The sequence below is a fragment of the Corvus hawaiiensis genome, chromosome 3, assembly GCF_020740725.1.
Source record: "Corvus hawaiiensis isolate bCorHaw1 chromosome 3, bCorHaw1.pri.cur, whole genome shotgun sequence".
Taxonomy (NCBI): Eukaryota; Metazoa; Chordata; class Aves; order Passeriformes; family Corvidae; genus Corvus; species Corvus hawaiiensis.
The window spans coordinates 67,396,539-67,409,468 of NC_063215.1; the positions used below are offsets into that span (position 1 = coordinate 67,396,539).

At 35.6% G+C, this 12,930-nt stretch overlaps 1 protein-coding gene across 5 annotated transcripts in view; it reads left to right on the plus strand.

Moving 5' to 3' along the window:
- Positions 1-12,930, plus strand: part of UTRN (utrophin) — a 356,635-nt gene that overhangs the window by 139,132 nt on the left and 204,573 nt on the right. For all 5 annotated transcript variants that reach the window (XM_048296202.1, XM_048296200.1, XM_048296204.1 and 2 more), the window contains 7 exons: positions 3,023-3,173; positions 4,509-4,684; positions 5,572-5,707; positions 6,734-6,883; positions 8,065-8,149; positions 9,697-9,902; positions 11,073-11,190. In XM_048296202.1, the coding sequence (XP_048152159.1) occupies positions 3,023-3,173; positions 4,509-4,684; positions 5,572-5,707; positions 6,734-6,883; positions 8,065-8,149; positions 9,697-9,902; positions 11,073-11,190 (1,022 nt within the window). The remainder of the gene's footprint in view (positions 1-3,022; positions 3,174-4,508; positions 4,685-5,571; positions 5,708-6,733; positions 6,884-8,064; positions 8,150-9,696; positions 9,903-11,072; positions 11,191-12,930) is intronic.

A 12,930-nucleotide genomic window follows, 5' to 3' on the forward strand; every position in this document is an offset into this window, starting at 1 on the left:
TTAATACAAAGGCTTATACTGTAGTTAGTTTGCTTTTACAGTATTTCCTTTTTAATGATGATGTAAGGTAATGAATGATGTAGAAGTTTTGCAGAGCATAAAGTAATGTTTAACCATGTTTACTTGCTTTGTAGCACCAGAAAACTGATATCAAACACATGTGGCAGTGTATTTTGAAGAGATGTTTTTAGGAGGAGTGTGTATTACTTAAGCAGATGTTTACAACTATTTCTCAGTGCACTGATGTATGTGTAGGGATATAAAAATCAGTTGATGGTATCATCTAAATAGAGACTTCCAGAAATTCTGGATCCCTGGATCAGTGGAGGATGAAGATTCCTAATAACTCAGCAGGCAATGTTGTTTCACTGTGGGTTCTTTAATTAGAAAGCGGTGATGCCAGCTAAGTACAACTTTCTGTGTTCTTGCTGGTTGCTCGTGGTCACCTGCTGTATTTGGAAACAACTGCTCCAGAACCTGGTGCCCATCCATATTTATAAGCCTGCAGCTATTTTATTGTCCTCATAGGTACTGTATGTACTCAGCTTTAGTTATGCCTTTTTCTTCCTACTTGTAATTTACTTGAAAAGCTTTTAACTAATGTGAACATTTTGTAAGTATGAGTACAGTTTCATTTAAGTAGCCAGGGCTGACCAGAAAAGCAGTCTTCTTATTGAAAAAGGTAAGTGTATCAAAGAGTAGGTTCAGTGTTGATGAATAACTGGCAAAACGGAACAGATCACCTCTTCAGTCACTTTGCTGATACACATTAATTTTGAACTTCATAAAGTTTGTAAAGTTCTGCATATTATTGAGAATAATAGTGGGCTTTGTTTTCATACAAAAATGGACTACTGGACTAGCAATTTAGATAAATGGTATGTAGCCTTCTGAATATATAAAATGCTGCAATTTTAATAGAAGCATGCACTTTGGTCAATGAAGACATTATTAATTGCAATATTAAAATGGCATTAGTATTTTTATACTGTTTCCGTTACAAAGAAGAATTCTTAGCCAAGTTTAATCTTGCTTTTCCTAGTTTTGCACTAAGTATAAGCTAGATGACTATCTCCTTAATCATTTTAGGCTTTTTTCTATTTCTGGAGTGGGTGGGGATTTGACAAAATTAGGAGAAGCAGCATTTGAAGCCTCCAGCTAAAGATTGACTTAGTTTTCAGAGGTAGTAAAGATTTTGTGATTGAATGCCAGCTAAGTAGTTAAACCTTTGATAAAAGCTCTGATAAAGCCAAGCACAAGTTGAATTGAACTTTACTTAGCAAAGCTTCTAAGTAGTCAACTAAATCCAGCTGACTACAGTTGGAGTTAAACGTGTAGAGTAAAATGTGTGTATATATGGACTTAAAGCTTTGAGCTGTTTGTAACAGTGCTGGTTTGCTAGTTCTTCTCCTTTTGCTATGGGTTTTCCCCCAGTGCTAAAAGTGTTGATGACTTGGGAATGAGAAGTGGTTTGGAAACAGTGGATTCCTGCACAGGAGGCAAAGGATAGCCAAGTTTTGGTGCAATAGTCACAGGTACTTTTAAAAGTACTTTGGTACTGGAAGCAGTCTGTAGGGAAACAGCAGCACATGCATCTGACTCAAAACTGGAGTGAAACTTTGCTCATTGCTCAAAAAGTCATGTGGTCAAAACTCCCTCAAAAACTTTAATTTTTAAGGAATCAAATTTAATCTATTTTAAGTGCTTAGAATGTATCTTCTCATTAAATGTGGAATGAGTTATGTACGTTTCTGTCCCATGATAGTGAGAAATAAAGGGAGATTGAGGTTTGGGGTCAGTCTACAGGTTGGTCTAGGGTATTGAATCAAGGTATGTGCCAGAAACTGAAATGGTAGAAGTAGGAGATAAGGTTAGAAAAACTTAAGTAGGGATTTTTAAGACTTCTTTACTGGAATTGGCCAATAATAATAATAACAATAACAAAAAAGCCCTGTATGTATCAAGAAATATGTATGTTTTGTAAAATGAGATTCAATTTTAATGAAAACAATCTTGCTAAGAACTCTGGGATTGTTGATTTCTGTGAAAAAAATAGTTGCAATGGTAGCTCTTTAAAGTTCTTTCTTATGCTGCTAATTTCAGATTGCATCTATATGTATGCATATACCCTGGAGTCTTTACTGGTGCAGTTGTTTGCAATTGTTGCAATAATGAGCTGCAAATGAGATCATTCCTCAGTCAAAATAGGTGTCCTCTGATTAGCAGTAGTCTTGGCCTCATATGTCTTTAAAGATGACTGTTTTTATTAGTTTGGAATAGTTAACAATCAACAAATAGAAAACAAACCTCTCTGTTCCTTTCTGGCGTGTTTTTGTCATGCTCTCACTTCGTTAGCTTGTTAACATAAGAGAGCTCTCATTTTATTAAAAAACAACTGTCTGACTGTGGTAATTTTGCCTGTTCCATGCTAGAGCATGTTGCCCTTCAAGTTAAGCAACACATTAATTTGAGGCTGCAAAGATGATGACAATGAAATATCTGGTAAATTATTGTGTGATTAAATTGTATAAGACCGACTTACGCATGTTCACTGATAATACTATTTAATCAAATATATAATCTATATAATCAAAATCACCCTCAATTAATTCTGGGCATCAGCACCCCATAGCTTACGAAGGAGAAAAAGGAGCAAGAGTCATTAATCATATTTCATGTTTCACAGTGTCTGATAGCTAAATTGTTTCACGATTAAAGGAGGGAAGGGTTCTGCAGACCAGTTTGATGTAGCTAATTAATCTTTATTTTTTAAGTGGTAGAAACAAAAGTTTGCTTAGGACTGCCCTTTCTTCCTTCAGCTGGAAGTTAATGACAGTCTGTGCTGTTGGCTTTCACCACAGCTAGCTACTTTGCGAGGAAGCCTTCAGTTACTAGGACTTGGTTAATCAGGTTGTGTGTTAGTCTTTCTGTTCTGCAAGGCAAATCTACGCAGTGGAGTGGGATTCCTAGCCTTCTAACTGCAATGGTTTGGTTAATTTTTCAATCCTTTGGTTTCCCACAGTTGCTTTGACAGAGCGATTGAGGTGTGGAGGCAGTTCCACTGTGATCTCAATGATCTCTCCCACTGGATAACAGAGGCTGAAGTGTTACTGGCTGATGCCCGTGGACCAGATGGCAGCCTGGAGCTGCAGACAGCTGGGCTGCATCAGCAGGTATGTGTGAATCGGGCAGAAAATGAGCAAGATGGAAAAAGCCTAGATTTTTGTCTAAAATTGTAGTTTTATAGATAGACATATGGATTTGCAGTGGGGCTGTCCAATTACACTTCAAAAAGCAGTAACTCTTAACATTTCTATTTTGGCTGCAGTTTAAAATTTATTCTTGGAGAAGAGCTCAACTCCTGCTTATAGTTTGGGGTTTTATAATTATTGCTCTTACTATGGATAGGTTTGAGATAATTTGATAAATCAAATGTTGGCATAATTTGTCAGTTTATAAGTTTTGTTACAGCTTCAGAAATATGTTAATCAGATAAAAAATCCAGTATATTATTTCACTTGCTTTCAACTCACAATTTTAAAAAAAGGACCCCAGTGAAGGTCATTTGTTACTTAGCAAATTATTTATTGAAACAAATTACTTTTGAAGATACTACCTTGTATAAACAATCTAGAAAAAGAGAAGATTCCAAATACAGGGGTTTTATGTTTGATTTTTTTTTTTCTTCTGATTTTAGTTCTGGAATTTAGCTCCCTGATGTCTTTTTAGTTATTTTACTTCCTTTTAAATAAGGAGAAGAAAACATAACTTTAAGGATCAAGGCTTTTTTTTCTTTTGAGAATATTAGATATCCAAGTGTCAGATGTGTGTTGTGAAAGAAAAGTAAGTTCTATATAAGACACAGCTTGTGTTTTATCCTTACTGCTGCTTGAAGTTTTCTTCAAGAATTTCACTTCTCTTTTTTGAAACATCTTATTCCTAATCTAGTTGCAAAGATATTTTTGCTAACAGTGTAAGATTTTTGCAGTGGTTAGGGATGTTCGAAAATTTAATCCTGACGTCTTCTGACTTTCTTTAGCTTCATGAATTTTCTGTGGATCTAGGATGATGGCAGCAATGCCATAGTTACCCTAGCTAAAATACTCTGAAGTTAAAGAAGTATCTGGGGTATAGATTATGAAAAGAACAGGTTAAAAGTCATACCATCTGTTAGAACCACTAGGAAGTGCTGTACATTAATAGAAAAGGAATCAAATATGAGTGTAGATTTTAGCATAGATGGCTTAAATGAATTCTTGTGATTCTTTGTAGTATTTGCAGCCTATTCTGTGTCACTATCTTTCTATGACACTTAGAAAATTGAATTAGATTCAATAACAGAACATTAATAATTTGATCAACAGCATCCATTTCTAAGTAAGGGGGTTTTAAGTGCCTGTTTTTAGTAAAATAATATGCACCCAGGATTCATCCTGTGTCTCATGAGCCAGATCAAAGTCACTTTAGGTCAGTAATAAAATTCTGTGTGGCTTTTACATTTCTGACAGGAACTCGAAGAGGGAGTCAACAGCCATCAGACCAGTGTTTCAGCATTGAACAGAACTGGAGAAGGGATCATACAGAAACTGTCTGCTACGGATGGGAGCTTCCTACAGGAGAAACTGGCAGGATTGAATAGACGGTGGAAAGCAATCACAACAGAGGTCATGGATAGACAACAGAGGTAATAAGTTAATCAAAATTTGGATGTCTGACCAGATGCAATAAGGAGAATTTCATTTAGTAGACTCTGGGAGAGAGAGTGCATTCTATTGCACCCTGGCATTAATCTGAATTTCCCTAATGTTCAGAGCTCTGTTTGGAACTGCTGTCTAGACAAATTTCTCATAAATCCACCTGCACTTGACTGCTTAGTAAGTCTTTGTTTAGTACAACTCACAAAATGACTACCACAAAACTACTTTTCTTACACTTTGTACTTTGTTTTTAAAATAATTTCTTTATAAAGCCAGACTTTTTAGGAAGAATTGCTCAGCTACTTTCTCTGGCTGAAGCTGAACTGTAAGTACATCGCATTAATTTTTATTTTATCATTGACATAGATACACTAATTGAAACAACTTGTATTGTTCTTGAACCACAATATTGTAAAGTAAGATATTTATGTAATTATGTGTTTTTAACATCCCCTGATACACTTAGAAATGTAATAGGAACTTGCTTAATTACTTAGTTTGAGAAATTTCATTAAAGTTTTATGTGATTTAGGGGAAGTATTATATATGTCCCTAAAACTTCCAGGAGAAAAATTCAGTGGCCTTATAATGACTTGCAATGATTAGGCGTGTAGGTGTTGTCATTACTATTGCTTACGTTTAATGTGTTCTGCAGTCTTTTAAAAGTCTGTTTTGTGACTTTGAAACTAAAACACATCTGTTTTGAAGGTAGTAGTATTTATTTGCAAATATCTTGCATTTTAATGATGATGGTAGAATCTTTTCATGATAAAAATGAATCCTTTAAAATGCTCCCAGCACTGAAAAACACTTGACTGTGGCATCAGAATTAATGTAGGACTGATGTGCTGGACTTTTTGTTTCACTTTTTAAGGCTAAAAGGAGAGAACCAGCAGCTGATAGAGTACAGAAAGAAGCTTGATGAGCTGCGTTGTTGGTTAGAAAATGTAGAAAATGCTCTGGACACAAGATTTACATTCAACCATGAAGAAAACTTGCAAGAATTACAGGCAAGATTGATTAGTGTGTTTATGTGTATACATCTGTAAGTCTTGTGTAAAGCATCAGGACATGGCTTTTGGGGAGGGGAATTTTCACATTGCAAATAGGCAAAGAAATATTATGGTTGTGTGAGACAATTTTGTGAGATTACTTACACAGGCAGGATGCACCCTGAAATGAAGTTGGGTTGAGTTGGTAACTGTTATGTAGCCAGAAGATGATGTCTGTGTATGAAAGAGTGAGAAACAGATATACTACTGATAAAATTTAGTAAGTAGAATTTCACAGGAGATGATGTTGTGTGTGTGTCAGCTTCGTAATTGCTAAAACCTGTAGAAGAAAGCTGATAACCTTAAATGGTAAGTAATACCATTGTCCCATTTACTGGGCAATTGTAATACTTTTTTATGTGTGAGATTTTATTTAATCTGCTTTTTAAACTGTAAGAGTTTTGGCCATTTCAAGTAAGCTGTGTGCATATGTATGTATTTTTCCTGTTTATTTTGTGTCTGGCTTTGACAACAAAACGTCTTTGGTTTGTAGGATGTGTGAAAGAGAATGTTTCTGAAATATTAAAAGAACGAGAGGAATAGTCAGTCCAACTAACCTGCTTGCTCGTTTTTTTAAAAATCAGTAATTTAAAAAAAGGCAACAAAAAACCCAACAAAATCCCAACCAACCTCTTTTAGACCAAATCTAGGTGGGAAGTCTTGAACAAGTGTTTATAAATGATGTAAAGTGGCTGCAGTTGTGTTTACCTAAACAAATTGACTCACGTCAGCTGAGTATTTGATGCCTGACTCTCATCAAAGTGTAATTTTTCTTGTCATCTGCCTTAATATAAATGCCAGAAGTGAAACATAATAAATGTTTCAATAATTTCTAGATCAAGCATAGAAACCAAAATAGAAGCTATTCTGTTTATGTTCAGGGAAATGCCTAATATTGGAGTTAAAAGAAAGCTTTCCTCCTCCTTTGCTTAAGCATGTATGTATTTTATTTCATTTCATCTAAAGCTCTTCTGTCCATTTTAGGTCTTAAGTGAAGAGATGGAAGTACTGGGTGGCAAACTGGAATGGCTGAACAGAACTGAACCTGAAGTGCTGTTGGATAAAAACGTTGGTCTTCAGGAAAAAGACAAACTTTCTGATTGCCTGCAGTCCCTCAATGTGAGGTGGAATAAGGTGTGCATTTCTTCAGTATTGGGTACCTGAGGCTGAATATAGTGATATACTTGGAATGGTTGTTCTCCTTTTCATGTATCTATGACATGTGGTGTGTACATAAAATGACTTGGAAGCCATGCAGGAATGATCAGGAAATGTACCCCAAACAATTTTCACACGAAAATACTGATGGACATTTTTCTGTCAGATTGAGTTAATTTAATTAGCTTAGGTTTTTCTGTTGTTTTGGTTTGTTTTTTTTTTTCTTTCATGTAGGCTTATTTTTTTGAAAGATGGATCAAAAGTATCAGCTGGATCAAAAATATTTTGCTTATTTGAGTCAAACAGTAATGTATTAACTTGAAATTGAGAGAATAAATCTTTGCTATGTAGGAAAGTTGAATGCTTGTAGCAGTTAAGAAGAAAAGAAATGAAGCTGTGGTAAAGCTTAGTAAGAAAATCTTATCAAGTGTGTCTGGGTTTCTTCTTAAGCATAACTGCTATAAATTAGAAACTCCTGTGTTCAATCTCATTGGAAAGGCTGGTTGGAGTAAAACAATTTTTTTCAAGCAAAGCCTGGAGATCCAAATGAAGAAAAAAATTAAATTATTTGAGATTATTTTATGGATGACACAGGTAAGAATGTATTGGGGAAAGGGGCATTTGATAGTTCAGAGAAAGAAAAAAGATGTGTTTTTACCAGTTCAGCCATGAAAAGGGGGATTCCCCCACTGCTTTGTATACTACATTTCCCTCCCTGCATTTAAAAACTTTTAAAAAGCAAATAGGCAAATTTGTTTTCACTACAATGGAGTTGTAACATTTTTTCCTTTTTCAATTAGTTCCCTATTTCTCTACTTTTGTGCGATTGACAAATTATGCTTTGCATCATCTTTTCTTCAAAGTATATTCAAATGAGTTATAGTTTTGGTGCTTAGACAGTAAAAAACATGCAAATGACCAGTCTACAATAGTTTATTTATTTCTTCTCAATATTTAGGTATGACACTGGGATCTTTTGAAAAAAAAACACTTGAGTACCTCTTGAAGTTTTTATTGTTTTTAAAGGATACCTTCAAAAAATATTTGAAATGTATCTGAGGTGTGGTGTAGAATATTTTGTCTTTCAATAAGAGATTACTTTTCTGCCATTAATATAGGTTGTGTTACTGTTTTTATTTCTCTCTTCTGGTCTGTAGGTGTCCCGAGAAGTGCCTGACAAAGTGAGAGAATTGGAGGCATTTGCTGGGCAGTCCCATCTTGTTACGAAGACAAAGCCTTCTGGTGAGTGATTAGTCCTTCTGTTCTGCTTAATTGTCTTGAGTGTAATCCTGTCTGCAGTCAAAAGTAATTGAAAAAGGAAAAAACTCTATGAACTTAGACAAATATAAATAAGAAATGTTGAACCACAGTGCTGTACTTAAGGCTGCCTTCATATTACTATGGGAGAGACAGAATGTTTGGGTAGGGAGGAAGTCACTCTACTGTTCAGGGCTGGGGGAGTCTTTTGGAGTTCCTCTAAGAGTTTTGAAATGGAGAAAGGTTTTAGTAAGGCTTAGGCTTCTTCATCAGGTCTAGGTACAAAGTAGAAACCAAAATAGCTGTGTTTGTGACAGGCTGGTTTCCTGTGGATTTGGGGTCATACCTTTGACTAATTAAGATCCACTAGAAGCTTTCCATACAGCTAATTATTTGTAAAGTATCTCTTGCATGCAGAATTTTTGCAGTCCTATAAATAAAGGCCATTCTGCTTCTTTTGGCTCAGTTAGGGACACAAATGGATCTCCCTTATCTGCTAGATACCTTCCTGAATGTCTTAGGGAAGGCTGTCCAAATATATGTTCTTGTATGAGGCATTGACACTGGTCATATTTTCAAGTTGTTGGAGGCAGTTCAGCAGATACAGATTGTAAACAAAGTGCCCAGGTCTCCCTTTTGGAAATTTAGGTAAAGACAACAGCCCTTGCCTGAAAAAATTTGCAACTCAAACTTCAGTAAATTAACTCACTAATTTTTTTTTTTTTAATTCAGCATCAGTAAACAAAATTTGAGGCAAACCAACTTCGGTTTAATCCTGTTAAAAACCTTGAATTCAGCTTGTTCTCCTTTCATACAAGGTGTTTGTTAAACAAAGCTCCTGTGTTTCATTGTTTGAGGGAAGTGTGAAATATTCATGCTCCAGCTTGATGTGACTTAACGTTTCTTGGAACTAGAACACAACTTCTGGAGTGAATCTTACTATTCATTCACCTCATTCCTCACTTCTTTGTTGTGTCAGGTTAAAAAGATAGAAAGAATGTGACTGAGCTAGTGGGCATCTGTCCCTGCCTCAGACAGCCGTCGAATGCCAAGTCCATGAAGCATCTATTGCAGAAGCTTGACTTGTGCTTATTCTGAGCCAGGAGTGGAGAATACCTTTTTGCTACATAATAGAAAACTGAGGAAGACAATTCTAGATGTTTATCTTAAAAAACATATTGGGTTTTATGCTTCATAAGGGTCAATTCCCTTTTGTATCAGAGAATGTTTAGCTTCATTTTATTAGTTAATGTAATTTGGTTTTTGCAAGTTTTCATCTTGTTTATTTTGAATTTAGGCTGAATCATTAGGATGAGTCTTTGGCATGCAGTAAAAAAAATAGCTGCCTTAAATGTGCACAAGAAATTTCTGATTACTTAGCTTCTGGTTGTTAAAATACAGTTTTTGCTGTGCTTTCTCTATAGATGCTGTTCCATATTTATAGGAATTACAAAACATCCCTGTTATTCCAAGAACTGCTCATATGGCCATGATTACTTTTTCTTTAACAGAACCCCCACACTCTGTTTCAGATATCCAAAAGGTGGTGCTAGCATCTTCTTCATTGGAAATTTCTGTTCAGATGCAGCAGGCTTTGGAACTTTCTGCACCTGCTGATCTGGACAAAACTAGAACTGAGCTGGCTGACTGGTTGGTACTGATTGACCAGATGCTCAAGTCAAACATAGTCACTGTGGGAAATACTGAAGAAATCAATCGGACTATTGCACGAATGAAAGTATGTGTTTTTGTGAAGGCTAGTAGAAAATTGTCTCATATTTTTAATAGTTTTTGCATTCAGTAAACAAATGAAAAGTAATTAAGGTGTTTAAAAACAAGGGGAAAAAACCCCTGACTGCAACTAAATGCATAACATGAAAGTTACACTTTAAATGATGTTCTTATTACACTCCTTTCTCCTTCAGAGTCATTTCCGGTTAATTCTTGTATCCCTGTGTGAGCTAAGCACTGTTATATTTTTGTTTAAAACAAAGAAAATGGAGAATATCTCCTGACACCTTTTGGGGTTTGTATAGTTAACTTACCCTGAAGACTTTGGAGAAGCTTCATGTTTGCTTAGTGGGTGACCTTTGATTCACTCTTTACTGGTTTCTAATGGGTTTTGTTTGCTGTAGTTACACTAAATTGATTTCCAGAGGCATGCTAAGAAGATTGAAAATTGTAACAGAAATGCTTATGATGTAAATGTTTTATTTCTGTTGATAGCTCATGCTATGTTGAACTATGATTAAGGGCAGTATTAGTGAGATGTATGCAGCTGTTAAGGTTCATTTTATATGACTTAATATCAATTAACTAAGTGTAGAGTAAAAACTGTAGGCTAAACAAGTGCTAAACTGTTTCTGTGAGTATCTCACATAGTCTGGAATTTGAAAGAATAACATGATGTACAGTAGCTTTGGAAATGCTTTGCTTTAACTGTATAATATTTGTAATATGTGCTTCTGGTACATTGCCATAGTAAGAGAACAACAGTTTATAAAACAACATTATATGGTCTGATTGTTCCTTACAGTTGTTTTCCTTCTTCACTTTCCCCCTGTACCCACTGCTGCTTCTGAGATATATAAATGATGACAGCTTGGTTAGGAGAAAAATAAGTTATGGAGGAGTGAAAAATAGATATTGGAAAACATGGGGCAACAACTGTGGTAACTGTGGCTTGTACAGTTAACTTTCACCTCTGGATTTTCAGTAACTGTAATTTACAATATTTTAGCTTTTTAAAGCAGTGCTATAATAATGTAGCAATTCAAAGGTTAAAGTATTGATGGGACCAGCAGTATCCTTGTGGAGACACATGTGGTTTTTTATCTACAAATAATACAGATGAATTTAACTAATTTCTACTTTTTGGACTTAAAAATCATATCCTAATTCTCAACAGATAACCAATGCAGATATGGACCATCGGCACCCACAGCTTGATTCTGTTTTTACATTGGCTCAGAATTTGAAAAATAAAACTTCCAGTTCAGACATTAGGACAGAGATCACAGAAAAAAGTAAGTTTCTCCATCCTGTGTTTGTGAATACATTGTTTCCATGGCAGTAAAAATCTTCATATCTTTCTCTTAAATTCTCAAGTGAGCCTAGCTGAAGTTGCCTGCCTTGAAAAGGAAAAGAACACTTGGCAATTAAGTGGCTTTCATTTAAAAAGTCTAATGAAAATTCCTGGAACAAGAATTGCTGCTTGTTTTTTTGACTGGCCATTTTTTCAGGTACAAAGGTCAATAGTATTGCTGGAATTTCAAAACATTTTTTGAAGAATTTGGGTTGCTTCACAGCCACAGGGATGAGGATTTTATTTATTGAGAAAAGGAGCTAATCATGTGTCTTTGTTTTTGTTGAACTTTGAGGCACTGGACAGTTAAAAACATGAATGTACTGACTTTAGGACAATGAGTTTGCATGTGTACTTTGAAAATTGTTGACTGACAGTAGAGATTTTAAGTCACTGACATGTACTTGAAAATTTAATTTCCAATTTAAAGGCCCCCACTCCCTCTGAAAATTTATTTTACTGGTACTTAAGAAATGTCCAATTGTCACAATTTGAAACTAATGGACAATCTGGTTTTGGAAATCTTAAGATTTGCTGGTTGCTAAGATTAGAAAATTCATGCAGCAGGGAATACCATAGTTAGAAGTAAAGATGGAAAAATATATTTTCTTATGTTCCCCTCTGTAATGTAGTTTTCCTTTACTACACCTACATGAATTTCTTTGGTGTCCATAAGACTCGATGTAGATGGTGGGCTCAGATAGAAAGCCCACAGATGGGTGGCTTTTCTGGGAGTCTGATGAGATGGCATCTGCTGTCTGAGGTTCACAGACTATGGATTGGTAGGGGGGAGTAAGACTCAAAGAAGCAACTTAGTTTTGCAGTTACTCAGAACTAGGGGTCAGGTGGAAACTCTGGGGAGGATAATAACCATGTACTCCATGGGAGTCTGTCAACGAGGGGACATTGGGTCAAGCATTCCTGATTCTTCAGAAAAGCTGAACAAGAAGTAAAGGACTGTATGTTGAAAGTTTGAGTTCCCCTATAGTCATGCCCGTCCAGGGTGGGAAAAGAGAAGCTGTATATTGTTCCATGGATTAAGCTGCCAGTAGATACTTTCGATGTGTGTGAAGATTTTCTGCCTGTCATAAAACATGAAAAAAAAAATGAAGGTTTTGTTACTACTGACAGTTGTTAAGGACAGTTTGCTCTTTGAAGAAAAGTGAAGCTCAGGTCTGCTTTATGCACCTCGTTATTTAAACACTGAGTATATATAGGCACTAAATATTTATCAGAATATACTGATGTCCTACAACCTTCTGTGAGTCTGCTCTGTGTCATTAGACAAAGCATAACTATGCAAATGCATAGGAGCAAAGAAAAGCTCCCAATTGCTTCATAGACACTGGGAATTTTAAAAACAGTCTAATCAAGAATCCTTTCCAATCCTTCTGCCTGTGATAGCAGACTGGTGCCCATGACAACTCTTTCTAGGAACTTACCTCTTGAACCCACTGAATCCCGAGGCTACCAGGAATGTCCCTATTTTTCTGTCCTGTTTTGCTGGAGATAGAAAAAAGAGTAAATATGTCAGCAGTGTAGAGAGTAAGGTTCATTAATAAGAAAAAGTATATAAATAAGTATTTGTTCTATAATAGTAATGCTACTATGTAAATGTCAAATATCTATGCTTAAAAATTGATCCACAAGCTGCCTGTGGGTTGAAATGGATGAATCTGTA